General features: G+C 54.2%; 1 protein-coding gene and 1 long non-coding RNA gene across 3 annotated transcripts; one reads left to right on the top strand and one right to left on the bottom strand.

Moving 5' to 3' along the window:
• GRID2IP (Grid2 interacting protein) lies at positions 1 to 27,068 on the bottom strand. Its single transcript, XM_077907738.1, has 21 exons — positions 26,940 to 27,068; positions 24,091 to 24,339; positions 23,783 to 23,868; positions 20,917 to 20,986; positions 20,204 to 20,298; positions 19,709 to 19,892; positions 16,000 to 16,154; positions 14,977 to 15,129; positions 14,622 to 14,719; positions 14,330 to 14,447; positions 13,212 to 13,567; positions 12,390 to 12,806; positions 11,785 to 11,872; positions 10,928 to 11,005; positions 10,221 to 10,417; positions 9,758 to 9,913; positions 9,533 to 9,619; positions 8,516 to 8,645; positions 8,300 to 8,418; positions 7,460 to 7,624; positions 1 to 7,217 (listed from the first exon to the last, which is right to left on the bottom strand). The coding sequence occupies exons 1-21, from the start codon at positions 26,972 to 26,974 to the stop codon at positions 7,146 to 7,148; spliced, it is 3,108 nt and encodes a 1,035-aa protein (XP_077763864.1). The 5' UTR covers positions 26,975 to 27,068; the 3' UTR covers positions 1 to 7,145.
• On the top strand, positions 3,400 to 17,714 carry LOC144319517 (uncharacterized). Of its 2 annotated transcripts, none has more exons than XR_013385334.1 (6): positions 3,400 to 3,586; positions 5,851 to 6,027; positions 9,857 to 10,400; positions 13,232 to 13,298; positions 14,404 to 14,468; positions 14,913 to 17,714. It is a non-coding gene; the product is annotated as an uncharacterized LOC144319517 (long non-coding RNA). The 2 variants fall into 2 exon arrangements; XR_013385335.1 differs by having other exon boundaries at positions 6,159 to 10,400.

Genomic DNA, 27,068 nt, shown 5'->3' with positions numbered 1-27,068 from the left:
TGTGAATGAGGTTATATCTGAGATTTATTTCTGCATATTATGTATCTGAGTCCATGTCTTCAGAAGAATGATAAATTATTTTCTATGTGTGTATATATACAGATACATTCATATAGGCCTCAACACACACACACACACACACACACACACGCATGCATATACTTTTGAATAATATGAAATTATTTGAAGAGAACAACTTTCTGCAGATTCCTTCACCAGTGAGGATTAAATTAATGATTGCTTAAAAACCCTTGACAATCCAAAGATAATTTCTCATGGATTAGGTTTAATGGCTGAGAACACAGAAATGGCAAGACAGATTGAATGGCATGCATCTTGCTCTTTTCTCTCTCTGCAGACTGGTCTTTCCTTCTCTGGCCCACCAGCAAGCTTACATCTCTTTCATTCCAGAGAGCAGCCACAATGAGCCTGAAATCTCTAGGTACTTCTTTCACATCTCCTTGGGAGGGGTTCTGATTGGCTCAGCTGAGGCCAGGATTCCACTCAAAGTCCAACATATTAGCCAAGTGGAAAAGACACAATGTGGAAAATGTGTGTGCCAAGGGTCCATTGGATTTATTGGGAGGAGGGGCATTGGGTGGGGTCTACATAGACAACCAAGAGAGCTGCCCTGCACACTCCATGGGACAAGGGCAGGCTCTCTGGCTCCTGTGAAAACATTCCAGGCATCTTCTGGTTTTAGAGGTCAAGCCAGAAAGAATGGTCATCTTCAGCCCAGGATAAAGCTCGCTCAGATTCATTTCAGGCATTGAGATTTACCTTTTTGAGAATGACTGATGGTACAATTAATATTTCCATCAGAAGAACATCCATCTCCCAGAAAGGTAATCACATGGAAGTTAGATCAACTCCACAAAAAAACAACCGTATGCCTGGCTGTCTATTTGCATTCCTGACTGTCTCGGTGAGGTGACTTTCCTAGTGACTGAAATGGGATATCACCCATTTCACCAGATGGGGGTGAGGGTAAGGGGGCGGGGGTGGGGGTGGATTGATGACACAGTGGGGTTTTTAACTGCTCGAGTCACAATGCTTCTAAGACTGCTGTGGCTCCAACTGGCGGGAGTTCTAGTCTTTCTCCTGGGGTTTCCCTCCTCAAATAGCTTCTGGGGGATTTTTTAAAAAGACTTTATTTACTCATGAGAGACAGAGAGAGAGAGAGGCAGTGGGAGAAGCGGGCTCCCTGTGGGGAGCCTGATGTGAGACTCGATCCCAGGACCCCAGGATCACAACCTGAGCCGAAGGCAGACACTCAGCCACTGAGTCACCCAGGCACCCCAATTCCAGGGGATTCTGTAGGGATGGGTCCATGTGCCACACATCTGTTCTGGTGGGCCCCTGAACTTTGGCCTGGCTCCTATTGTCTGAGTTGTCATTTCTTCCCATCCTGTTTGTATCCCTGAACCAATTCTCCTCCTAACACAGTTAAATTCTGCCAGTGTAGCTAAGGCCACATCAAGGTGTCTGCCCAGCACCCAGGCAGGAGAGAGTACTTCCAGATTGACACTTTCATCTCATACCAGGACCTCTGTCCCTGTAGCTCTCACAAGGCAGGGCCCAGCTCACTTCTCGCTGCTGGGGGGTTCCCAGCTCCACCCCAGTGGGCTCTCCTCTCTATACCTTATTGTCCTTCCTGCCCACGGATGTGTGACAGGGTGAGGGGCATCCATTTCTTTCTGTGGAAACCCCCACACTATCCCTACATGGTCCAGAACACACTGCGTGAATTCAGTGTTGGCGACATTGGGAATCTAATCAAATTCTCTTTAGAGAAAATACTTTCCTTTCAGGACCCTGTCAAGGTATAGATGTAGCTCATTTGCTCAACTAAACAGACCCTTTATCTCTTGGTCTGTGGAACCAGCGTTTGGTTTCATGGTAGCTCACAGTCCCTCCCCCCCAGAACAGTGTGGGTCCCACCTTCTTATGAATGAAGCACTCATCGAGTGAATTTCCTCAAAGGGCATCTTCACAACAAGGCAATAGCATCTTTCCATCCAGAACCCGGAACTGTCAATTAGCCCTAAACACAGTTCCCTTGTTAAAATTTAAAAATGATTCAAGTAAAAAAAAAAAAAAAAAAGATTCAAGTCTTTTTTATGGGGTACCCCTCTATACCCCAGGGTAGTATGAATGTGTCAAATGATTCAGGCATCTTATTTCAGGGGTTACAATCTCACAGATGGGCTCCATCTGGCTCACAGACATGTTTTCTTTGGGGGGGGGTGCTCATAACTGATAATCTTCCTTACAGTTTTGCATTGGCTGCCAACATTTCACCAGGACATTTTAAATTTAAAAAATCTGGGTTTCTGGCTCGCTTTGAGAAAGCCTGAAGATCAGGGCATCACAAGGTTTGCCTCCCCCACAGGGAGGTCCACTGGCCAGAGGGGAGGTCTCCCTGCAGACAGGGCACCTGCCCTCCAGCGCCCCCAGGGTCTCCCTGTCATTCTGTGTCAACTCCCCTTCATCCCGGGCTTTGCATCATTCTCCTGCACCTGCCCACTTCCTGTGCTCCCCCTGCTTGCTTGGCCTCTGTGGACTTCTACTTTACAACCCTTGTTTTACTGCTTTGGGTACACGTGGCCAAACTGTCTTACAGAAAGAAGGCGGTCATTTTCTGGAGCAGCTTGGTAGCCGCTATTTGGATGTGATTTCAGCTTGATTTAATGGGCAATTATTGAGCACTCGCTGCGTATAAAGGCTGGAAGCAGCCGGGCCAGGGGGAAATCAAGCTGATGGCAGGGTTATCGGTGCATAGATACCTGGGAGCCCGAGCCTGGGTGTGTGATAATTTGCCAAGGGAGGACAAACAGTGCCCAGTGTTGCTTCAATAAAGGTCAATTAAGATAAGAACAAGTGTGCCCTTGGCTTCCTGTCTGGGAAACAGCAGGCTAAGGGGGATGATGGGAGAGAAAGCTAGGTGGCCAAGCGCTGAGAGGTGAGTGGATGGTGGGGACACAGAAGCAGGGAGAGTGGGCCACAGCTCTGAAAGACTGGCTCTGAAGGGGGCAGTGACAAGGCATGGGGCGCTGGGGTCTAGACGGTTCTTGGAGGGCTGCTGGGGGAGGGATATTTATAGGTGATGGGCAGGGAGCCAGTGGAGAGTGATTTGTGTTCAGTCCTCTGGGAGCTTGGAGAGCAGGAATATAGCACACAAAATTCACTCTGAGTTGGACTTGAGACCAAAGGGATGAAGACGGGGAAGGGGAAAACATCCTGGTTACAGCAGCCTTTCTCTTTGAAACATCAGCTCCATCCAGAGATCTTTGAGGCCTCCAGGGTACCTGATAAAGTACCTCGGAAGGTGAATGCATTTGGAGGTGGGGTCTCTAAGGAGACAATTAAGGCTAAATGAGGTCATAAGGGTGGGACTCTAAAGCAAGAGGACTGATGTTCTTATAAGAGGCAGAGACACCAGGATGTGTACACACAGAGAAAAACCAACTGCAAGCCAAAGAGAGCAACCTCAGGAGGAACCAAACCTGAGGACGCCTTAACCTTGGACTCCGAGCCTCCAGACTGTGAGACAGAAAACTGGTGGAGTCTAAGCCACTTTGTCTTGGTATTTGTTATGGTAGCAAATGAATGCAGGGAAAGACAGAAGGGGTGAGAAAGGGCCTTTGGGCTTTATGTTGAAGTCACCAGCATCTGTGACCCTGGGACACATATATATGACATAATATTGAGAAATAAGTAAATTCCCGGGGATAAATGCTTGCATTCACAACCTGTCACTTGGTAAGGAGTTGCTGGGGGGATATGGCACATATATGGGCTCACATGTAGGGCTTTGTAGTGACTTGGGTGTTGAACCACCGTGAAGTACAACCCTAGAAAATTGAACTCGGAGAGGTTAACCCATAAGATGTTTGCACTCAGTATGGTGCTTGGCACAAGTAGGCAGTCAAAATGTATTGGCCAATGCATTTATGAATGAAGAACGTTCACTGAGGATGTGAAAAGAGTGAACATCCATAACCACCTTGGGTGTTATTAGTTAACCCTTTTAGTGTTGCAAGTGACAGAAACCCATTCAAACCAGCCTAAGCCAAAAAATTAAATTTTAAAAGTTTACAAATGGAGGGGGAATTTGTTGGCTCAGAGACTGACAAGTCTGGAAGTCCGCTTCAGGCATGGTTGGATCCAAGGACAAAGAGATGTATGGAGTGGTCTTCTCTTCTCTTCTTCCCTGTATTGGGTTTATACCCAGGCAGGTGTCTCCACATGGTGGTCCTGGCAGCCCCATTTGGGGTTCCACCCTCTATACATCCAACAATTCATCCAGAAGAGAGGGAGCCTCCCTTTTCAAATAGTGCTAACTTGAGTCTTAACTGGACTCTGAGCCACCCAGCCAGAGTCATGAGACCATCCTTGTCCAATTGGCACTGCTCAGGGCCTGTGAGTAGGGGAGAGATAATTTATCAAAGGAAAAACAGGGTGCTTTCCCTGTAGCAGGGAAACTAGTTGCTAGGGAGGCACAGGCCATTGCTGCCCACTGGACAGAGTGGAGTCAGGGGACTAGGTAATGGGAGAATAGGTAAGAGAGAGGAGGAAGCATGACACCAGGAGGACACATGGAGATGATAACCAGAGCTGAGCCAAGTCCAGGCAGGATGGAGGCCACTGAAAATTAAAGAGGCTGAGATCTGTACCAGGATGTCTGGCCAAGCAGGCAGGTGGTAAACCAATTGCAAAAATGGCTCTGATTCTCCAGCCAACCCTGAATCCACACCCTACGCAGTGTGACTTGGCTTCATCTCTCATCCAGAGCGGAGCCAATTAGACCGCCCCTAGAATCTGGGCTGGCCTTGTTACATGACAGGAAACTGTGATAGAATGGTGGTGTGCCAGGTCTGAGGTCTGAGGTTAGACTTCAAGGGGCCTTCTGTGACTTTGTTTCTCCTGGACCCCTGCCTTCACTATGGGAACCATCCTGGCTATTTGGCTAGAGAATGAGAGGTCACACAAAGCCACCCCAGTTGTCCCAGCCAAAGCCCCAGACATGGGAGAGAGCCCTCCCTGCATGACTAGTAAAGCTGCCTACCTGATTTATAGATGACATTTGATTTGTGAGTCCACTGAGCCCAGCTCAGATCAGAACTGCCCAGGTGACTCCAAGATTCATGAGCAGTAAGTGGCTGCTGTTTTAAGTGACCAAGATTTAGGACAGTTTGCTACATGACATCATGTGACACATAGGTTCCCAATAGAAGGTGTTCAGGGAGAAAACAGAGCTAGTGCTGGCTTGCCAACTTGTGTACCCTCGCACCATACCCTCCTCCCCAGCATAGGGCTGGATTTACTTGGAGAGTGTGTTGGGGCTGGAGCCTATCATTTCTATGGATCTCATACAGGGATTTTAACTCACTGTCTGACATGTTTCTCAGAGACACAGGCTTTGGTCATTCATGAAATCATCCAGCTTAAGCTGCTGGGAAGAAATGAACACCTCTAGCCACATCTGGATCTCTCTCCCCACCCCCACTGAATTATACATTTTGGTTAGCCTTTTTTTTTTTTTTAAGAGGGTGGGGAGGGGCAGAGGGAGAGGGAGAGAATCTTAAACTTAAATCTTAAACTGGCTCCACATCCAGCACGGGGCCCGACATGGGATTCGATCTCATGACCCTGAGATCATGACCTGAGCTGAAATCAAGAGTTGCTTAACCGACTGAGCCACTCTGGTGCCCCAAGTTTATATGGTGGCTGTGAGTGGGGGACAAGGAAAGAATATATACATGGCCTCAAAGAATAGTCTGGGAGATTGCCAGGAACTGAACGGGTCCCAGATACTGTCCAAAAGCAACATTAGCCATTTGATTGTAGGGAGAGAAAAAGAATCCGAGACAAATTTAAAGCCCATTGCAGACTTCTCTGGAAGAAAGTTAAGGAAAGAGGCAACAGGAATCTGCCTGATGTTGGGACTGCCAATTGGAACATGAAAAGGATGGAGGAAATGAACATATCCTCCCCGTCCACAGCACCCCTGCTCTTGGTGTCCAGGTAACTGTCTCCTCTACCCCTGACCTCACCAGGGCCTCCAGACACACATGTGAAACGGCCTCTGGGATCCCAACTATGTCCCACTGTGTCATCTACCCTGACGTCCACTCTGCTCATGTGACCCATTCCAGGGAACATCACCATGACCCAGCCAGGCAATCAGCTACCAAGTCCTGCTCACCCAGCACCTAAACAGCTTTCCATCCTCTCTGTCCCTACTTGACCACGCCATCCCACTCTCGGGCTCCCCAAACTGGACTCAAATTTGTTTGCTGGATAAAACCCCTCAATTCTACAGTCTGAAACCCCTCAGTTCTACAGTCTGACATCGCAGTCTTCCTAATCCAGTCCTCTCCTGTATTCCTGCCCAGCGTCTGTCCTCCCTTCCCTGCTTCTAGCTTCCAAGACCCAGGCTTGGTACACAGGCCCCCAGGTCCCTGCACTTGGGGATATCCTTTCTTCCAGTTTCTTCCAGGCAGCCCCAGGAGGCCAGGGCTGGGTGAGGAACCTCAAGGCCTGTCATGCTCACTGGCATGGCATGTTCAAGGGCATCTGTCACTTTGTCCAGGGTCCAGAGTGCATGTTCTGCAAGGGCATCCCTCCAGCCTACTGGGAGCAGGCTCGGAAAGGAGATTCCGATGTCCTTGCTTGGGGCAGAGAATGCTCTGGCCAAGCTCTGAGGGGCAGACAGTAGACACTGCCCCCAGGTGGGGGCCACTTCACAATCCACTCACTGGTGGAAGCCCTGCCACCCCTCCCTTGGGCCAGACCAGAGTCCTGAGGGTGTGCATAGCCAGCATCCACTCCAAGACCCAGAGAGAGGCCGGGCAAAGCCAGGCCTTCCAGTGTGAGCATGCCTGTGGGCAGCTAAGGTTCACACTCTCCGAGGAGTTAGCACCTCCTCTCTGTCCCATGCCCCCAGTGCTCACTTGGAGCCAGAGCCAAAGCCAAGGCCCACAGAGGGGAACCAGGCTGACCCTGCACCTTCCCAGTGCCCAGAGCCTGACAGCTGAGGTAGCTGGAGACACGGGGAGGCCGGGCCCCATCTCCCACACCTAGGCTGCTATGGACTGCTCCAGGCTACTGGGATGGGCCTCAGGCAGGATGGACTCCGCAGGTCACCAGGCCAGGGGTGAAACCATCCCCGAGCTGCGTGGGCCATCCCCAGCCTCCAGGTCACTGAGTGCTCGCTGGAGAGGAAAAGGTACAAGAGGAAGGGCTGGTCAGTGGTCCCAGGAGCCCCTGACCCCTGTCCTACCTCATTCCCCTCCCCCCCCCCCAAAAAAAAGCCAGGAAAGAGACCTATCAGCTCTGTGGGTGTCGCATCACACTTGCTGGAGGCCCTTTCCCAATCTGGGCTTTATGGAGGCGCCTGCTTTTGACCCCTGGAGGGACTTCTAAGAGGCCCCTTAGATCTCCCATGATGGCTCACCTCGAACTTGCTCATGAATTCTGCAAAGATGCCAAAGAAGGCCTCAGAAGTGGTTGCTTTGGAGTCCTCACCGAAGAAGGCCAGTGCCCTGCCCAGCTCCTCCATGGCCTCATGTTGCAACCCGTCCAGTGCCCGCAGCACCGGCTGGGCTGTATCTAGGAAGGACTGATCAGCCTCTGTTAAGGAAACTACCCTCAGGTTCTCTAAGCTGCCTGGCTCCTGCCTGCCCCGTGCCCCACGCTCAGCTATGTCCAGCGGCTCCAGGACCTTGGTACACTGCTCCCTCAGCTGCCTCTGAAGTCCACAACATCCAGGCCATCCACGTGTCTTCTCTGTAAGGCAGCCCTCTCCCTACTCTGGGCACTTCTCAGATGCCATGACCCCTTCCTCCTCAAACACCCACATATAATAGCCCCCTGGCATTCTCTCGGTTTTGATCTCTCCTTTTTTTTCCCCTTGTAGTATCCATCCCTATCTGTGCTCAGTGGCAACATGCCCCTCTCCTGATTCCCTTTGGCTGGTTAGGGCCTGAGAGGTCTGTCCCTGTATCTTGTGACTTGAGCCTGGGCTGCCCATGAGGACAGATGGGGCAAGGTGGTGGCTTTCAGATAGTCCAAAGAGCTCCTCTTCAGTTATGCAGACATGGTGTGAGTACCTGGATTCTAAATCACCAGGATGGACCCTCTGCCAGGACCCCCTGACCCACTTACAGCAGCCTCTGCCCAGAATCTCTGCTGGGACACAGGGTCTGCAGTGGCCACGGGAGTTGATCTTGAAGCCAGCTCTACCTGGCCACCCCAGGGCCCACCTTGTTACTGGGACAGGCTGCTCTTTGGATACCGTCATGACCATAGCAAACTTGTCCTCACTAGAGGGAGACATGCTCTGGCAAGCATCCTGTATCTCACTGATGGTGCCATGGAGGTCAGCCAGGTCACTGGTCAGGGCCCGTTGATTCACTGTAGGGAAGGCAACAGAGCCTCATGAGCACTGACCTCCCAGCCCAGGACAGCAGTGCCTCTGCTTCCTGACCCATTGTCCATCCACTCAGCTTACCTTTGGCAGCCAGGGGCACAGTGGGCAGGTCCTGAGCAAAGCCCAGCAGTTCTGGGAAGTGCTGGCTCAGTGATTTGGCAAGGATGTGCAGGAAGGTGGACTTCCCATCCACAGTCTTTGTGGAATTCAGCTGCAAGTGATGCCCAACATACAACCTCCTCAAGGACCCCATCAGATTGCTGATCATATGGGTCTGGGTACCCTTGGCCCCACTTCCCCTGGAGTGTGGCAGCAGTTCCTGGCCCTTGACACTCACCAACTCCAAAGTTTCTAGTATTCCTCACTGTGAGGCTCTGCTGGGATGCCCATGGGCCTCCCTAGGAGTTTGAAAGCTCTCCAGCCCAGATCTTTGAGACACCTCCCCACCCCACCACCCAGGAACCAGGCTCATAGCCACCAGCTAGAGGAGGCCACCAGCTGTTCTGTCCTTGGGAGCGTGCTCTTGTCAGCAGATATAGCCCAAGATTTTTCTGACCCCCAGGGGAGCACCACTCACATATCTTCCTTCCTGTGATTTTCTGGAACCATCTCTGGCCCACCTGTGCCTCAGACATCCTAAAACATTCATGTCTACAAATGGAGATTTCTTCCTCTCTTTTAAAACAACAAAAGGTACCCCGGTAAAAGGTCTCAGAAACAGTGGGAAGGCTGGATATTCGAGTTGTCCTTTCTCAGATCCTAGATCTTTCGAGGTTAGGATGGCCTGGCAATCGTGCTGTTATTAAGGGCACAGAACCTACCAAGTGGGATTCTCTCCTTCCTCCTGGAGTCTCCCTTCCCTGCCCCCCCGCACTCCATTTCCCCAGATCCTGAGGCTTGCCTTGCCTTATAAAAGCCTCCCACCCCCAACCTTTGCTGCATTCCAGCCTGCAGGCAGCCAGCTTTTGCTTCTGGGGAAAGGGCCCTCCTTGGCCATGATATTCTCTTCTCTCCTCTGCCACAACTTGGGTTGGGCCTGACCTCCCCATCCTCGATGGTAGAGCATGCTCATCGATTACTGCCAGCTGGTTCCCTCACCTCTGTCAGGAAGTTGATCTTGAAGCCTGTGGTCTTGTTGGTTTTAGGCTGTCCATCATTGAGATAGTTGCCCATGGCCAACACAAACTGTGGAAAGGAAGGTGGGCAGGTCCTGCCCAGGTCCTCACCTCACCCCCTGGACCCCCATCATGGTGGACCTCCAGACAGGAAGCCCCAGGGGGCAGACAGGCAGGTGGAGTGACCAGGGAGGGGGTGCGCCCTGACCTCCAGGATCTTGGCGAGCTTCCGGCTGTTCTTGAGCTCAAGGGAGGCCTGGCGCAAGCACTCCAGGCTGCCCCGGATCTCTTCCGTCTTCTCTTGTAGGGTGGCTTGGAAGTGGAGGCTGCGCAAGCGGGTTTTGTATTCGGGAACGGATAGCATCTGTCATGAAGGCAAAGCCAGGATTCACCCGCCCCACCAGGAGACCCACTGCCCCACCGCAGCCTGGGGTGGGGGTCAGCCGGCAAACCGGCATTCCCTCGAGAAAGAATAAGCCCCCAAAGGAAGCACAATCCCATCTACCTTGGACTCCAGGTGGGAACCGGACGTTAATGGGACACAGGCACGGGCGCAGCGGCCGCAGGGGAGCGGGACCCACACAGCCCCGGTACAACGAGGGCCCCGACAGAGGCGGCCAAGGCCACTGGGCAGCACCCCTGACCCCTGGCGGCCGTCACGGCCGCAGCACCTGCAGGACGAACTGGTCGGGCTCGCTGAGGCGGCCGGGCGCCTCGCGGAAGGCCTGGTAGCGCTGCTCCTCGTCAGCGTCGGGCGCGAAGAGCAGCAGCTGCGCCAGGTGCGCGGGCTCCAGGCGCCGGGGCTCCATGCTCATGAGCACCTGCCGCAGCTCCGCGGGGCTCAGCTTCAGGTGAGCGAGCAGGATGGCTGCGGGCGGGGCCGCGAGCGTGAGCCGGGGGCGGGGCCAGACGGATGGTGGGCGGGGCGACTGGACGGAACCTGCGCGGGGCGAGGAACCTGGGCGGGGGCGGGGGCGGGGCCGGCCCAGAGACGGAGGGTCCTTCCCACGGCCGAACAGAGGTGAGGACACGGTTCTCGAAGGGGTGGACAGGTGGGGCCTGTGGCGGTGGCGCCAGAAACGAGGGAGGAGACCGCGAGAGGGAGAATAGGGGATGGCCGAGGCGTGGCCAGAACTCAGGAGCCTTAGACCCTTGGGGGCGGGGCCAACGGGGGGCCAACGAGGAGGCCAACGAGGGGGGAGCCCAAGCGCGCACCTGCGCCTTGGAGGGATCTAGGACCCCAGAAGGGGCCTTCACCCAGCAGCCGGTGTCGGGCCCCCAAGAACTAATGTGTCATCCACACAGGTGGATCCAAAGCTCTGCGGCCCAGAGGGCCACCTCCTGTCCCCCATACCCCTGGGACTCCCCAACCCCTCACAGGTGTTGTAGGCCTTCTTGTGAGACAGGATCTCCACCACCTCTTTCTTCCTGAAGGGCTCAGGCCCAGGCACCGGCTCTGGAAGGCAAAATGGTTTAATGATGGGAGTCCAAGCTGGTTGGAGGACCCAGGAGGGGTTTGGCCACACCCACAGTCCAGCTCCAGGGGTCCAGTTACTTCCTTCCTCAGCCTCCCACTCAGAGACTCTCGGGGTTAGTGCAACATTCTCAGCATGGGCAGTGCGTGCCCCTCCCCCACCCTCTCTCCCCTGGGTCCTTGGGGCTGAGCTGTCCAAGGAAGGTGAACTAACCACCTCTCCACCTTGCAGATGCTTCCTGGATGGACAAAGGCCTTTCTCTTCCATCCTGGAACCACCTTCCACACATAATATTCCTCACTGCCTGGAGTCCCACCCGATGACTATAGGGAGATACCCTGAGAAGGGCAAGGGGACAGAGAGACTGGAGGGACATCTAGTCTCCTAGATATGGTTACCTCCTGATACCCTTATTCTGGCTGTGTGACTTTGAGCAAATTACCTAGCTTCTCTGTGCATCTTCATGAGGAAGTTAAGGTGATCACAGTTTCTACCTCATAGAATTGTCACAGGATTAATTTAGAAACAGGGGGGTGTCTGGCATTTGGTGAGCATGGAATAAATACCAGCTACTATGATTATGTCCACTTTGAGATGGGAAAACTGAAGCTCTGGGAGGTAAACTCAGGGACACAGGAAGTAAATGGCAGTCAGCGCAGACTTCTGGGACTCTAAGCCCGGGGATGCCACAGAAGGCAGCAGGTGGGCTTCCACAGATGGCTTGGTATGGGGGTTCCCCCAGGACCCCCAGGCCACTCACTAGTAGGTTTCTGGGTGCCAAAGTGCAGCTCCAAATCGAGGTATTTCACCATGTCGCTCAGCTTGTCATAGTCAGAATCTTCCCCTAGCTGCAAGGCAGGGGTGGGGGAGGCCAGGAGAGATTCAGAGGGAGGAGGAACACTGACAGCTGGACTGCCACCCCCCACACCACCCATCCTCTAAGGGCTGCCCTGGGAACTACTAAGGGAGAGCCCTCATCAGGCCCTGGGAGAGAACTGAGGACCAGAGGAGACTGCAGGAGAAGCTAAATCATCCAAGTTATGGGGTGGTGAACTGCCTCTTTGTGAGGACAGTAATGCACACAAGCAGAAGGCAGCAAGTTTCAGTGGAGCAGGGGGATAAAGGGACTGCTAAGGGACTGAGGCCAACCAAGGGGGCTAACGGAGGTGGCTGAGAGGTCTGGCCCTGTTTTGAGGGGTCCTTTGCAGGGGGTGAGTCCAGCAGAGCTGCCCTGAGCTTCTGATGTTGGGGGAATGGAAGCAGGGAAATGCCAGGCACTAGAAACTGGCCAGGGTCTTGTCTTCAATGCTGCTCCCCAGGCCAGACTCCCCTGGTACAGGGCACCCCAGGCCCCAGGCCACCTACCTGACCCCAGATGGTGCCTTCCGAGTTCTCTACCTGCTCCCACCGCAGGCGCTTGACGCTCATGTGGCTGGTCTCACTTCGACGGTGGCCCAGGCCCCGGGACAGCATTGGGGGTGCACAGGGCACCGGTGGGGGCAGGGGAGGCGGGGGCGGTGGAGGGACTGGGTGGCTGAGTTGGGCGAGGGGCTTGGCCAGCGTCTGAGCAGGGCCCCGGGGACCATCAGGGGTGCGGGAGCTGGGCTTGGGGTCATGGAAGGGCAGGGGTGGTGGAGGCGGGGGGCTGAGCGGGGGTGGGGGAATGTGGTCGGAGATGGAGGAGTAGGTCAGGGAGCTGCCTTCCTCACTGCTGCTGATGCACTCACTAGCGCTGCTCCGCTCATTGGTCACAAAGCTTCCCTGGTCATCATGGAAGCTCATCTGCCAGGCAGAGCAAGGTGAGGGATGGTGGGATAGCCTGGGGCAAGGGGTGGGATAACCTGGGGACAAGGATTGGATAGTCTGGTGGGTTAGCCTGAGGCTGTGGGTAGGATGGCCTGACAAGTAGTCTGGGAAAAGGAATGGGGTGACCTGAGACGAGGTATATGGGGGAGCCTTGAGTGAGGGGTGTCATAGCTGAGTTAAAGGGTGGGATAGCTCAGCCAGGGGGTGGGGTAGTCTGGGACAGATTTCAGGATGGACTGGAGCAGGGAGAGGAGTGAGTAGCCTGGGGCAGATCCCAAGGGCAACAAGATTCTTGCAGGAGCCCAGGGATACTGTTCCCCTTACAGACCCCCATGTCACCCCTGGGCCCCTGACCCTCCACATCTGCTGGCATGTGCTCACCTCCTCGTAATCGTTCTCAGGGCTCAGGAAATCATCCACAGCAGTGACCCGGGGACCCAGCTGCTCACTCAGCACATCCAGGAAGCGGTCAGTATCTCGGCTTCGCATGGGGCGGGAGAAGGTGAAGAGCTTCCTGCGGCTGGGCGGGCGGGCAGGGTCCGGGCTTGGGGGGCTGTCAGAGCGGATGGGCCCAGGGTCTGGCTGTGGGGAGGGCGCCCTGCTGCTGTCCAGGCTGGCGTAGGGGTGGGACTCAGAGCTGCTGGGGGAGGCCAGGCCCCCTGAACACAGTGGGTAGTAGCAGGGGGAGGGCAGGAGCCGCTCGCTGGGCCACGAGACGCTGGACAGGGTCCTGGGCCCTGGGGTGGGGGATCAAGCGTGAGGACCCCTCTTCAGTCAGTACCTGGGTTCCAGGTGCAGGCTGAGGGTAGGGGCCGGGGGCAGGTTGGCTCTGTGTCCCTGGGTACCTTCCTTTCCCTCTCTGGACACAGCACAAGAAGACCCTAGATGACCCTGCCTCCCCAGGCCTTTATCTGAGGGAAATCACAGGTCAGAGCAGGTGAGGGGGAGCACTACTTAGCCCCAGGAAAGGCCAGACCCCAGCTTATCTTGGAAGGGACCTCAGGGGTCCCACCTAGGACCAACTGAACACAACTGAAAGGGCAGAGGGGGACTTCTCCAGACCCTAGATCAAGGATCATGAGGTGGTTCCCACACCCACCAGGCCCTTGGCTGACAGGAACATTGTCCAGGGGTCCTGCCTTCTGAACTGCAGAGAAACCATCTTCCCAGTTGTGCCATTCACAGAGCAATGCATGCACTTAATAGTTTATCCAACAGCCACATGCTAACCTGGGGCTCCTTCAAGGGAAGACCTCTGCTTTTCTAAATCTGCAGTAGGGGTAAGGATCATAGGGGACATGGGAAGGCCTCTGATGACCTTGACCTTGAGGGACCTTTGCCATGGAGGCTGCTGAGGTTCCCCACAACTCAGTCACATGGTAATGGAACAAAGGGGACGCTCCAAGGATGTGCCCCAGATGGGGGCAACACCTAGATAGGTAGCCCAGAGGCCACAGGCCAGTGCTGCTTTCAGGAACCGGGGCTGGCTGAGCCCCTACCTGCTGTGCCTGCCGGGCTGGGCACTGGTGGGGAGGCACGGGATCTGGACGAGGTCCCCACCTTCCCTTTGAAGCTGCTGTTCAGTCGGGACTCAAGCTCTGCATAGACGGCCGACATCTTCAGGGAGAGGAGGCCAGGGTGAGTCCAGCCCACCCTCACCTCCCCCATGAGGCCCTCACATAGCCTCAGAGGTCAGGCCTGGGTGATCAGGAAGGCAGGGATCTGCCCCAGCCCCATGAGCCACCTATTCCCAGTGGCCACAGAACCACCAGGAGGGCAGTGAGGTCTCACCATCTTAGGATTGGGGGTCTCAGGGAGGGACGTGCCGTCGCCTGCCTGGCGCTCGCCTGGGATTAGAGGAAGAGGCATCTCGGGGCAGTCGCCGGGACCTGCCAGGGGAATCGGGGAGGGTGGAGTCCACCATGGAACAGTCTAGTGACCCCTCTGAGCTCTAAGGCTTGGGTTCATAGCCATGGAGAAAGAACCAGCAAGCCCTGGTGGTTGGTCCATTAGGAGGGCCATCACTCAGCCCTGCTTAACCTGTTCTCGGGGATCTCTCATCTCACCCACCCCATTCTGCAGGTGGGAAAACTGAGCCCTGCTGGCATCCTCACACCCAGTCCCGCCTTTTGGTCCAGAGCCTTACCGCAACTGAGGCTGGCCTCCAGACCTTGGGACCGGAGGCTGCGGCGGCACATGGAGGAGGCCCTCAGGGAACTCCGCCGCTGGAGTTCCGGCACCGGCTCAGGCTCAGGCTCAGGCTCAGGCTCAGGCTCCAGGTCCAGCTCAGGCTCCGGCTCTGCTGTGCAACATGAACAGGAGATGGGCCCCTTGTGTTCTCAGCCAGTCAAATGGCCTCCAAATACAGGAGTGAAGGCAGCAGTTGTCTGCACCAATCTGTGACCCCAGGCCCTGCTTCGCATGTGGGGTAAGATGCAAGATTCCAGGTCTAGGCAGACATATGGAACATTGCTACCCAGACTATGTTCTGAGCCTCTTGCTAAAACCCTCGAGCCTCCTCCAGCAAATTGTGGGTCCCCAGGACTAGGGACAGTGGACACACAAGGGCCAGAATGTAGGATATCTGCAAGCTTTACCATAGCAGGTGTAGAGTGCCTAGAACAAATGCACAGTGTTTGGCACACTTTCGACTCCTGTGGCCTCAATGATAACATGCATGGTTGTATGGGCACCTGGGGCCCACTGTAAGAGGTATGAAGTAGTTGGAAACTGAGGCCGCAGATGGTCTGGCAGGCCCTACTGTGTATCTGTGTGCATCAAGGCTCACCAATCAGGTGTGACCTGGCTGTGTGCTTGCTATCCAGCTCTGCAAACAGAAACCACATGAATTTCTTGATCTGTGACATATTTCTTGGTGTGTGATGTACAGCCACTGAGGTCACTTCCATTCTGTGGGTGAGAATCCTGGGGTTCCGGGTGGATAGGTAGGGTGTCTAGAGTCCAAGGTAATGTTGCAGTGCTACTTAAAGATCAAACTGAAAAGGCACATTTGTGGGGGCAAGTGTAGGACCAGCCTGGGTGCGGCCGGCATGGGTCTGCATGATATGGAGGTCCATTTATATGTGGGAGAAGCCCAGGTCGGCTGTAATCTGAGAACAGGTGTCTGGCTCTTCACCTGGTGGGCTGGAGAGGGGGAGAGGCTGCTTACCTGTCATGGCTGTGTAGCCCAGGAAACATGCAATTTTCTCCTGGCAGAGCTCCTGCTCCTCGTAAGTCAGCAGCTGGTAGATGAACTGCCAAAGGACTTGCTTGGCAGGTGTGTCCAGCACAGGGTAGACATCCACAATGAGGGTGTCAATGTTCCTGGGGAAAGGTGCAGAAGCAAGGGGTTCATTTCTCAGGGGCTCAATGCAGGGGAGGGAGAGAGGGATATGGGGGCACTGCAGGCCATGGAACCCACCCCGGCCAAAACAGAGAAGTGAGGAAAGGTAGGAATGCAGGCCCTGGTGATGGGCCACCCTGATTCAAATCCTGGCTCTGCCACTTACCAACCAAGTGACCTTTCTCATACTTAATTCCATTGTGCCTCAGTTTCCTCCTCTGTAAAACATGGATAAAAATAGCATCTACCCCATAGAGTCGCTGTAAGATGAAAACACACACACACACACACACACACAAAAAAAAAAAAAAAAAAAAGAAAAGAAAATACACAGTGCATTGGGCAAGTGGATTCATTATATCAGGGATTGGTAAATGATGGCCTGCAGCCTAAAATCTGGCCCACCTTCTGTTTTTGTAAAGAAAGTTTTATTGGAACACAGCCATGACTGTGTATTTATCCATTGTCTGTGGCTGTTTTCGAGCTACAATGGCAGGGTTGAATAGTTTCTGTGGAGACCATATGGCCCACAAACCCTAAAATATTTAACATGTGGCCCTTTGTAGAAATAGTTTGCTGATCCTTGGACTATATGGGAAAATAAAACTGGATCCTCTCGTAACACCACACATAAGGATGAACTCTAGGTGGCTAAAAGACAACATATGAAGGGCAAAATTGTAAAATAAATAGAAACAGTGCAGAAAAATATCTTTTGGCCAGGGGTGGGGGGTGGGGTGGAGAGAGAGTTCTTAAAATTTCAAAAGTCAAAGCCATAAGGCCCAAAATGTACTGAATTTGATTTTACAAAATCAAGGATATCTGTTCAAAGAAGCCCACTTTTGGCACATTGATATTAGATATAAAAGAAATAATAACAAGAAAAGTGGAAGATGTTTACAATGTCTAAAATCAACAAGCAACCAGTGTCTAAAATATACAAGGAACTCCTCCAAATTAACAAGAACAAAAAGCCCATAAAATAAAAATGCATTAAGGGTCTAAAAAGGTATTCTATAGATAAACAAAAAAAGCTAACAAGGCTATTAAAAGATATTTAAAATAGTAATTTAAAAGCCCAAAATAGTGGGATACCTGGGTGGCTCAGTAGTTGAGCATCTGCCTTTGGCTCAAGTCGTGATCCCAGGGTCTTGGGATCGAGTCCCACACCGGGCTCCCCTGGAGGAGCCTCCTTCTCCCTCTACCTGCATCTCTGCCTCTCTCTGTCTCCCTCTCTGTCTCTCCTAAATAAATAAATAAAATCTTAAAAAATAAAATAAAATCCCAAAATAGGGGCACCTGGGGTAGCTCAGTCAGTTAAGTGTCCTCCTTCGGCTCAGGTCATCATCCCTGGGATCCAGCCCCACATCGGGCTCCCTGCTCAGTGGGGAATGTGAGGAATCTCAGTGGGGAATTCCCTCTCCTTCTGTGCTTGTTCTCTCATGCGCTCTCTTTTTCACTCTCAAATAAATAAAAATCTTAAAAAAAAAAACGAATACACAAAACCCAAAATAAAATAAGATGTCACTTTATGCCTAAAAGACTAGCATGAGTAGAAAGCTGGATAGTGCCAAATGCTGGTGAGTACATGGGGATGAGGGAGCCCCGAGGATGTGAGTGATAGCAGTGCTCTGGGAAACAATTTGGGAAGATCTAGTCAAATTCAGAAAACAAACACCTTAATAGCCAGCAAGGCTGCTCTTAGATATAAATTTCAAATGAGGGGATTCCTGGGTGGCGCAGCGGTTTGGCGCCTGCCTTTGGCCCAGGGCGTGATCCTGGAGACCCGGGATCGAATCCCACATCGGGCTCCCGGTGCATGGAGCCTGCTTCTCCCTCTGCCTGTGTCTCTGCCTCTTTCTCTTTCTGTGTGTGACTATCATAAAAAAAAAATTTTTTTTTCAAATGAATCATACACAGCTCCATGGGGAAATGTGCATGATGATGTTCATCACCTACTATCAAGATGGAAGAGAGTGGTGACAAGCCTGTTTCTATCACTGGCAGGTAAATAGATTAGACCTGTACCCTTGGTCCACAGGAATTTGGCCACAGTTATAAACAATGTATTAAATGTATACAGAGAGGGGGCTCCTGGGTGATTCAGCTGGATAAGTGCCTGAGTTCGGCTTAGGTCATGATCCCAGGGTCCTGGGATTGAGCCCTGCATGGGGCTCCCTGATCAGTGGGGAACCTGCTTCTTCCTCTCCTTCTACCTACTGCTTCCCGTGTGTGCTTGCTTGTGTGCTCTTTTTCCTTCTCTGTCAAATAAATCAATGAAATCTTACATGTATACAGAGCAACATGGACAGATCTAAACAAATAGCACTTGGTGAAAAAAAAGTCACACACAGAATATGCACAGAATATCCCCAACTGTGATGTAGAACAAAAATATATCATATGGGGGGGGGCATGTGGCTGGCTCAGTGGGAAGAGCATGCAACTCTTGATCGAGAGTTTGAGCCCCATGTTGGTTGGGTGTAGAGATTACTTAAAAAAAAAAAAACTTAAAAAAATACATCCTATGAAACAGCAATGCCCACACTTCAAGAATACATCAGAGAAAAGGATGTCCATTAAACTCATGGGACTGGTGGCCTTGGCAGGGGAGGGACACAGAAGGGGGGGGGTAGCTAAAAGGGAACAAAAGGTGGAAACAAGCCAAGTGTCCATCACGGATGAGTGCACAGACAACATGTGGTCTATACACACAGTGGAATGTTATTTGGCCAAGATAAAGGGAAGAAGTAGATGTTCTGTCTTGGATGAACATTGAAAACATGATGTTGAGTGAAAGAAGCCAGACATAAAATCCCACACATACTACAGGAGCCTGTTCATAGGAAAGCCCAGAATAGGGAAAGCCTCAAAGACCCTAACATAGATTAGCAGTTGTTTGGGGTGGGGGAGGGGTGGGAGGAGGGGATGACAGCGAAGAGGTGCAGGGTTTCTTTTTGAGGTGATGAAAATGTTCTAAAATGGGAGTGTGGTGATGGGTGCTCAGATTTGTCAATGAAAAAGCTGTGCACTGTCCACTTAAAAGAGTGAATTTTATGGTGTGTGAATTTTGTCTCAATAAAGCTGTTTAAACAAAAAAAGAAAAGGGGGTGAACAGGTGAGGGGTTTGCACAGACCATGACAATGACCCTCTGGACCAAGGAGGGTGACAGATGCTGCCTGCTGCTGGCACTCAGGTACAAAGAGGAAAACCCCAAACCAACCCCAACAGACCTGGCCAGCTAGTAGCAAATGCCCACAGGCTAGTCTTGTGACCTTCCCACAAACAACGTTGCAGGTCAGCACTTCACTTTGCAGGGGCTAGGTCACGTGGCTAGGGGGTTTCAGAGGCAGGGTTTGTGGTAGGGCACTTTGACCACCACTCTGGTGGCCCTGGTACCAGCTGCTGCTTTCTCTGAGTCTCTCCCAGGAGAAGGAGACTCGGGAGGCACAGACAGGGAGACCCGCATGGTGAGTCTGGGCAGGATTGGAGGCCCACCCAGGGCAGCTCACACCACCCCTCTGGCCCAGCCACCTGTGCTGGAAGAAGCTCTCAAGGGCCCGGCAGACCCCATAGCGCTCGGGAGGCGTGAGTAGGTGCTCCAGCTGCTGGCTGAAAGTCCTCCCCTGCACCCGAATACTGGAAGGCAGGATCTCCGCCACCCACTGCAGGGAGGTGAGCGCCGAGGACGGGTTGGGGGAATCCAAAGAATCGGAGTCTGTCAGGGCCACAGGCAGGAGAGGCACGGGTGACCCAGCATCCCCAGGTCAGATGCAGTTTCTCTGGCAGCTGGGGTGAGTGCCAGGCTTCGGGAGGCACACCTACTGCCAGAGGCTGGAGACAGGGACAGAGGGACAGCCCCAGGCAGGGCCCTGAGGCTGTCCCACTGGAGTCTACAGCACCACTTGGGGAGGGAGGCTGCAGGTGTGGGGGAAAAGCAGAGTCCTCTGTGGACTTGTAAGTCCCACACGTGGAGACCCTGACAGGGTCTCCATGGGCCATGAAGCCAAGTGGCAGTGGGTGTCTCACCGCTGGCAAATGGGACGAGCCCTTCCTCCACCACCAGTGTGGGCATTGCACCACTGCCTTGAAGCATGGACACCACCTTGTCATGGGAGCAGTTCCTGCCAAGAAGAGATGGCCCAGGAGGGCCTGACCAGGATGAGCCCTGTCCACAACCACCCACCAGATATCCATGTCCTGCCTGTAGAGGCCACTCAGCAGTCTGAGGCTGGGCCAGGACCAGAAGCCAGGGCCCTGCCTCTCCTGCCTATTTATCTCCTCTGCAGGAGAAGCTCCAGGACCAGGACCAGCTGGACACTTCTGGGTGCAGAGGGGTTGTGCCCATGTCATCCCTAGGCAGGGCTCCCCTGAAAGGGCAAGACACTCATAGTCCATGTAATTCTGTGTCTCAGGGCACCTGGCTGGCTTTGGCAGGAGAGCATGTCACTTTTGATCTCAGGGTTATAAGTTCAAGCCCCACATTGGGTGTAGAGGTTACTTTAAAATCTTTAAAAACAAAAACAAAACAAACAAACAAAAAAACCCTCTGTATTCCTTGCATGAAGTGACATCCTATCTAGTCTGAGGGGACAAATTCAAGAGTTCCCATAGGAAGAGGGGTAGATCCTGGAGACAAACTGGTCATAGGAGATTGGGACCATGGCCTAGGTGTCCCAAAAGTCAAGAGCCTTGGAAGATGGGTTTGTCACCCAGCTCTGATGTCCCCAGTAGCCTCTGACCTCATGTCTAGTCCATTGAGGAAGAGGATCCGGTCACCTGACTTGAGGGACGCATTGTCAGCCGGGCTCCCTAGAAGCAAGAAGAGAGTGTGTGCTGGTCAGCTGGGCAGGGCTGCAGTCTGTGAGCCCATTTTACAGGTGCCAAATAGGATGAGTGGCAAAGGAGAGCCAAATTCAGGCCAGCACATCCCACATTAGACCCAGCATCCCTCTGCTCTCAGCTGCTCTGAGCAGGGAGTGAGCCCCTGGGTAAGGGTGGGAGGCTTTGGGGCAGTGTGGACCTCTGATCAGCCTGAGCTGTTGCGGGAGAGCAGAAACAAGGAAGTTTGTTGGGAGCTGTATTTCTGTAGCATCTGTACACATGCTGAGAACCCCGCTCTCTGCCCTGCATGTAACAGTTCACATCATAGATTCCTCTGTGTCTTTGTTATTGGGAGAAAATGCATCTGCCTACAGGGAGGCAGCTTCCTCCCCCAGGCTGGGAAACATGGCGAGTTAATCATGCTTATTTGTTTCTGTACTTCCTGAGGCTTTGGTATTTTGGGGTCTTGCTGAACCAGGAAGCACAGCCTTCCAACTGGCTAGCCAATTCCTACATGGTAAATAACTGGCTCAGAAGAGGTCTTCTTGTATGCACACCAACTGATCCAGAGCCCACGCCCAAACCCCTTCCTGATGGGGCTCTCACACCCTGGGCCACATCTGCATACTGCCCTAATCTCCCAGGGCCAGGTACCTGCCAACTGGGGACAGCTCCTCTGCCTCAGAGCCAGCTCAGACTAATCCTGTACCTGCTCAGCCTGCTTTGCCTATCCTTCCATTCCCCATGCACTATGGCCCTGTGTGTTATGGCCCTGAGTGGTGTGGCATGCCCCCTGCTCTTGGGAACTGTGAGGGACAAGCTCTTCTTTAAATGGTAACCATCTCTTGATCTGTTGGCCTCACCATACCAGAATAATAATAAAACCTGCATTTTATACACATGGGAGCAGCTGATTCTCACTCTGCCTGGGTAGCCTTGAGTAATGTAACACCTGGGGAGGAGACTGGTAGATTTGCTCCTGTGGATGTAGGGTTTTTTTTTTTTTTCTTTCTGCCTCTTTTGTCAGCTGTTAGTCTAAATTTGATTGGGGGGGAGGGGGTGCCTGAGTGGCTCAGTTGGTTAAGTGTCTGCCTTTGGCTGCGGTCATGATCCTGGGGTCCTGGGATTGAGCCTTGCATTAGGCTCCCTGCTCAGTGGGGAGCCTGCTTCTCCCTCTCCCGCTGCTGTTCCCCCTGCTTGTGCTCTCTGGCTCTCTGGCTCTCTCTATTAAATAAATAAAATCTTTAAAAAAATAAATTTGATTTGGAAGCAAGGGGGGCTAGTGACAAATGCCTAAAGAAAATCTCAGATTGTGAGGAATTCTGTGGTGAGGCTGTGGGGTTTGTCCAGGGAGGAAGAGGGAGCTCATGAAAGACTTTCTGGGAAGGGGAATCCTTCCCCTGGAACTGAAAAGAAGGAGAGGGGAGGACGATGGTGGTGATAAATCCAACCTGGCCTGTTGGGAAGCTTGGGCCAGCCTGGGGTGGGAGGGCCAGAGGGATTGTAGCTGGGGATTCAAGATCACTGGATCAGGAGTCAGGAGATCCCAGGCTCTGGTCCTTGCTTTGCCAGAGCCTCTAAAGGCCTCAGTTTCCCAATCTGTAAAAGCTCTCACTTAAGCATCCACTTGGCTTCCTATGAGAAGGAAGGAATGGGGTTTCCAACCTGGAGGCTGGGCTGGGGAGAACATCACAGCTGGATTTGAAACATGGCCCCAAGCTCATATCCCTGTCTGCACATGTAGGTGATGGGAGGTAGTTGTGCTGGTTGTGGCACAGTTGGAAAGGAGAAAGAGGAGAGATTACTCATTTCTAAAGGACCAGTCTTGGCCCTTTCCCCTACAACACTGTGTTGACAACTTAGTAATGCACAAATTTGAGAAGAACTGGGACATGTCAGCCTCAAAAGGATTTGGTCTCAAAATGATCGGATGGCTAGAACAATGATGTAAAGGCAGGAGGGCACTTTCTTGGGGATCAGGTGTCCAATCCACAAATCCCTGCATGAGAGGTGCGAGATGGGGAAGGGTAGAAAGGAGTCATCATGAGCAGGGCCACCAATGGGGATGCATCACCAGGAGCATCATCCTCAGGTGCTGGGAGGATATGGGTGCAGGACAGAGAGAGCGGGTGACCCAGCCCTGTGGGGTGGTCAGCGGGAGGGAGGGTTCAGTTTAGCACCACCAAACATTTCTGCCCCACAGAGACCTTCCACAATGGAATGTGCTACCTCAGGAAGGAACGAGTTTCTTCCCACACTCCCCCCACCCACCCTGGAGAGGCAGGAAGAATTCTTGCACTGAGAAGGCTCTGCCTTCTTCAAGATATCACTGTTCCAGGATCAAAAAGAGGCAGGCTGGGTGGGGGTAGAAGGAGAGTCCAGATTAGGGGTAGGGGACCATATAGCGGGCAGAGATCCCGAGGGCCTGATGCTTCTCGGAGTCTGGCCTGCCCAGCAAGTGCCAGTTTATAGTGGGCACTCCACACAGGGCATGCTGTTTGGGTGCAGCCTGGGCAAGCACAGGTGTGTCCTGGCTATCCAGTGTCTGAGGCTGGGCCCCCAAAGGTCTGGATGGAACATTTGGCTCTCTGAGCTCAGTGACCCTGAGCTTGGTAGAGGTTTGCCCCAACTCAGACAGTGACTCTGGGACACTTAGAGGACACAGGCTAAATAAGGTGAGAACCTAGGGGCAGAGTGTGTGTGTGTGTGGGGGGGGGGGGGGTGTTACTGAATATCAGCCTTACAGTGCTTCACCCCATCCTAGACAACCCGCCCACCCCTCACCAGGCAGGACAGACTCGATCCAGACAGGCCCGTGACCGCGCAGTGTGAAGCCGAAACTCTTGTTGCCCTTGTAGACTCGGACTGTCCTGGGAAGAAAGAAAGGGCGGGGTCGGGGGCTGGCAGCATCGGGAGAGGGAGACTGGGCCGGGAGGGGGGTGTGGAGGCGGTAGAGGATAGAGATGTCCCGCGTCCTGCCCTCCACCCCCACCCCCAGGTGTCCACGCCAGACCCCAGCCCTCTGCGCAGATGTGCATCCCAGCCCGCCCACTAGGAGGCATCCGCGGCCCGTGCCCGCGCGCCCCGGGTACCTGCGCGCGCCCCCCGGGCCCGCGCGGCCGCCCAGCAGCGAGGCAGCCTTGCGCGGGGGCGGCTCATCCGGGCGGCGCGGGGCGGCGCTGGCGCGAGTGGACACCAGGAGGCGCTCCGGACGCTCCTCGCTGCGGCTCCGGCGCAGCCGCTGCGCTCCCTGCGTCCGCCGAGCGCGGCACAGCTTGCCCAGCAGACCCTGCGACACCACCTCGTCGAAGCGTGCTCGGTGCTTCTTGGGGATGAAGATCCTGCCGGCGAGGACCGCTGAGTCGGGGCGCGCCCCCAGACCGCGCCCTAAAAGTCTCCTGTCTTGGGCGCCGACCTAGGCTCTCCCCCCGCCCCTCCCGAGGGGTAACAAGGGAACCAGCAGCCGGCGCCTCATTCTCCCCCGCGGTGCTGGCACTTGCGCCCCAACCGGCGGGGGCGGGGGGGTGGGCACACAAGGACCGCGGTGCCTGGTTCTCCACCTCGGAAAAGTCACAATCGGACCGCCCCCATTACTCAGGGCCCCCAAATCCCATCCGTGGACCTTTTCCTCCTCCTGTCTCTGCCTTCCCACTTCTGGCCTTTCTCCTCATTTCATGCTCTTGCACCTGCCAGGCCAAACCCCAGCAGGGATCCCCCACCACCCATCTTCTTCTTACCTGATGCCCGGCAAGTCTGCTGGAGGAAATTGAAACCACAGCCCGGTCACGGTCAGACTTCCTCCAGACACTCATCACACTCCCAGCCGTCCTGCTTGCTTCTCTGCCCAACCCTTTCTATAGCTGCCTCTTCAGAAATTGCCAGAACCGCCACATCCAGCCCTACCTCTTACACTCTTGCCCTGGCTGCAGCCCTTCGCCCAGGGTCCTCTCTCTGCTTCCTAGCTACACTGGGCTCAACCTTCAACGCCCAGCGCTGGCCCTCTGTGAGTTTGATCTTACATGCTTCAGTAAGACTCTGTTGTCTGTGCCAGCCAGGCACTTGGGTTCAGAGCTGAAGGCTCTGTGGTTCCTCCTCTCAGAGACGGCACCTGGATGTGATGGGAGGCAGTGGGGAGGCTTGGATGGACCCTGTGCAGAGCGTACACCCTGGGATGATTCCCTGGTACCTGTGAGTGTCCTCTGCAAGGCTGGAAGTTCCCTGAGGGCTAGAGCTGTAGCTGGGCTGAGAGCCATAGTGACCAGTCAGAGTTTGGCACGGGGAGGGACTCAGTGACTCAGGAAACAAGGGGGGGGGGTCCGCCAGCAGCATAAACGTACCTCTCCAAGTAATGGCAGCAGTTAACATCCTAGTGGACTCTCTGTGGCAGAGGATCAGGGGGCTCAGAGGAGATCTGTTAACTTGCCAGGGCTACACAGCTGGCCCTGGGCACAGCTTGGACAGAAGGCCAGCCTCTGAGCCTCAGCACTGTGGCAGGACTCTGCTGAGGGCCTCTGAAGTTCTGGTTGCTAGTGAGGCCTCCCTGACTGCATCCCAACGTTCCCTTCCATGCTCTTTGTACCAGGAGCCAGTGCCAAGGGCATGGTGGGGAGGAGGAAGGAAGATGGGAACAATGGCTCTGCAGCCAACTGAAATACAACTCCTCTGAGGTTGTTTGGAGTCCTCCACTTAGTTCTCCTGACTTCTATGGGTAGGATTTTAATAAGACCAGGCAGGCAGTATAAGCTGCCTGCTAGGGGGGGAAGGAATGTGGATCCTCCAGGAGGCGGGTGCATCAAGGCTGCCCCTCAGTGACCTCTGTTCTGGGTCTGAATGTTCTAGGAGGCCAAAATGAAAGACCTACTCAACTCCTCCAGGAGCATTCTGGCCTGATGCTCATCCTCACCCATTCACAGTGATTCCCAAAAATCTAGAGCCTAGGCCTCATTCCCCAGATGGTTACTCAAGGTCCCTGGAACCTGACACCTCCATCTGCCTGGCCTGCACATTACCCACACCCTCCCAGATCTACCATGTGCCTCATGCCCAGTCAAAGATGGATGACAAGCTGGAGATTGTCCACTTCATGCTTTGGGCTCTAGCCTCAGGCTCCAGAGGACCCTAGGTCCAACCTGGGCAGGGGCCAGATGACCATCCCAGCCCTACTCTCCAGCAGCAATTCAAAAAGGCCTTGCCCCTCACCTCCCCCCACCCCGGTGGTAACCATGGTGAGTCACCAAGTGCACAGGTGGGAGATGATTGGTAGCCTTTTCCCTGCTTTGCGTCCTTGGGATTAAGCCAAAGCGCAAGGCTGCCTCATGAGCCAGATGCCCTTCCTGGCTTGTGTTGGCCCTCCATGCAGTCACGAGTCTGGGCTAGCCCTGGGCCTGCTCTGAATCCACTCCCCCCCCCACCCCAGGACAGCCAGGCACAATGGGGCCTCATGGACCACTGTGGCACATCACTGCTCCTCTGACCCTGACAGTACAGCTGCCCCAGGATGTCCAGGTCCCTGCTATGCCAACAGGCTTCTTGGAGACCACAGGGCTCTTCCCTGGCCACACAATGTTGTCAGCCAGCTCCGTTCCCTCTGCCTGGGGGGTCAGGTGCAAATCCGTGTCCAGAGTCTTCCTAGAGGCTGCGCTAGGGTCCTCTCTCTCTCCACCACATCCCCAGTTCCCTAGACCTGCCCAATCGTAGAAAGGAAAGAGGGCTTTCCGGTCCCGACCCTCGGTGCCCTCCGACCCCCATCCCGACCCCCAGGGGCGCGTGGAGGTTCCAGGCATCCAACGCGGGGAGCTCGCCCCCCTTGCGCCGGGTGAGTGTCCACCTCAGTACCCCAGCCCCACCCCTTCTCAGGCCGCCTGAGGCGGGTCCGCCGCGCCTAGGGCGCACAGTTCCCGGGGGCGCGGGGCGCGGGGCGCGGGGCGCGGGGGGGAACTACCGAAAGTGCCGAGAGAAGCCCTGGTCCTTCCCCATCTGGAGCCGGCGACGGCGGCGTGGCAGGTGCCGGCAGGTATGGGTGGCCAAGCCCGCGAGCAGAGCGAGGGCGCCGCGACTCCGCCAGCCTCTG

The sequence above is a fragment of the Canis aureus genome, chromosome 8 (assembly GCF_053574225.1).
Source record: "Canis aureus isolate CA01 chromosome 8, VMU_Caureus_v.1.0, whole genome shotgun sequence".
Classification (NCBI taxonomy): Eukaryota; Metazoa; Chordata; class Mammalia; order Carnivora; family Canidae; genus Canis; species Canis aureus.
The sequence above is the reverse complement of the archived record's forward strand: the minus strand, read 5'-3'. Positions and strand labels throughout refer to the sequence as shown.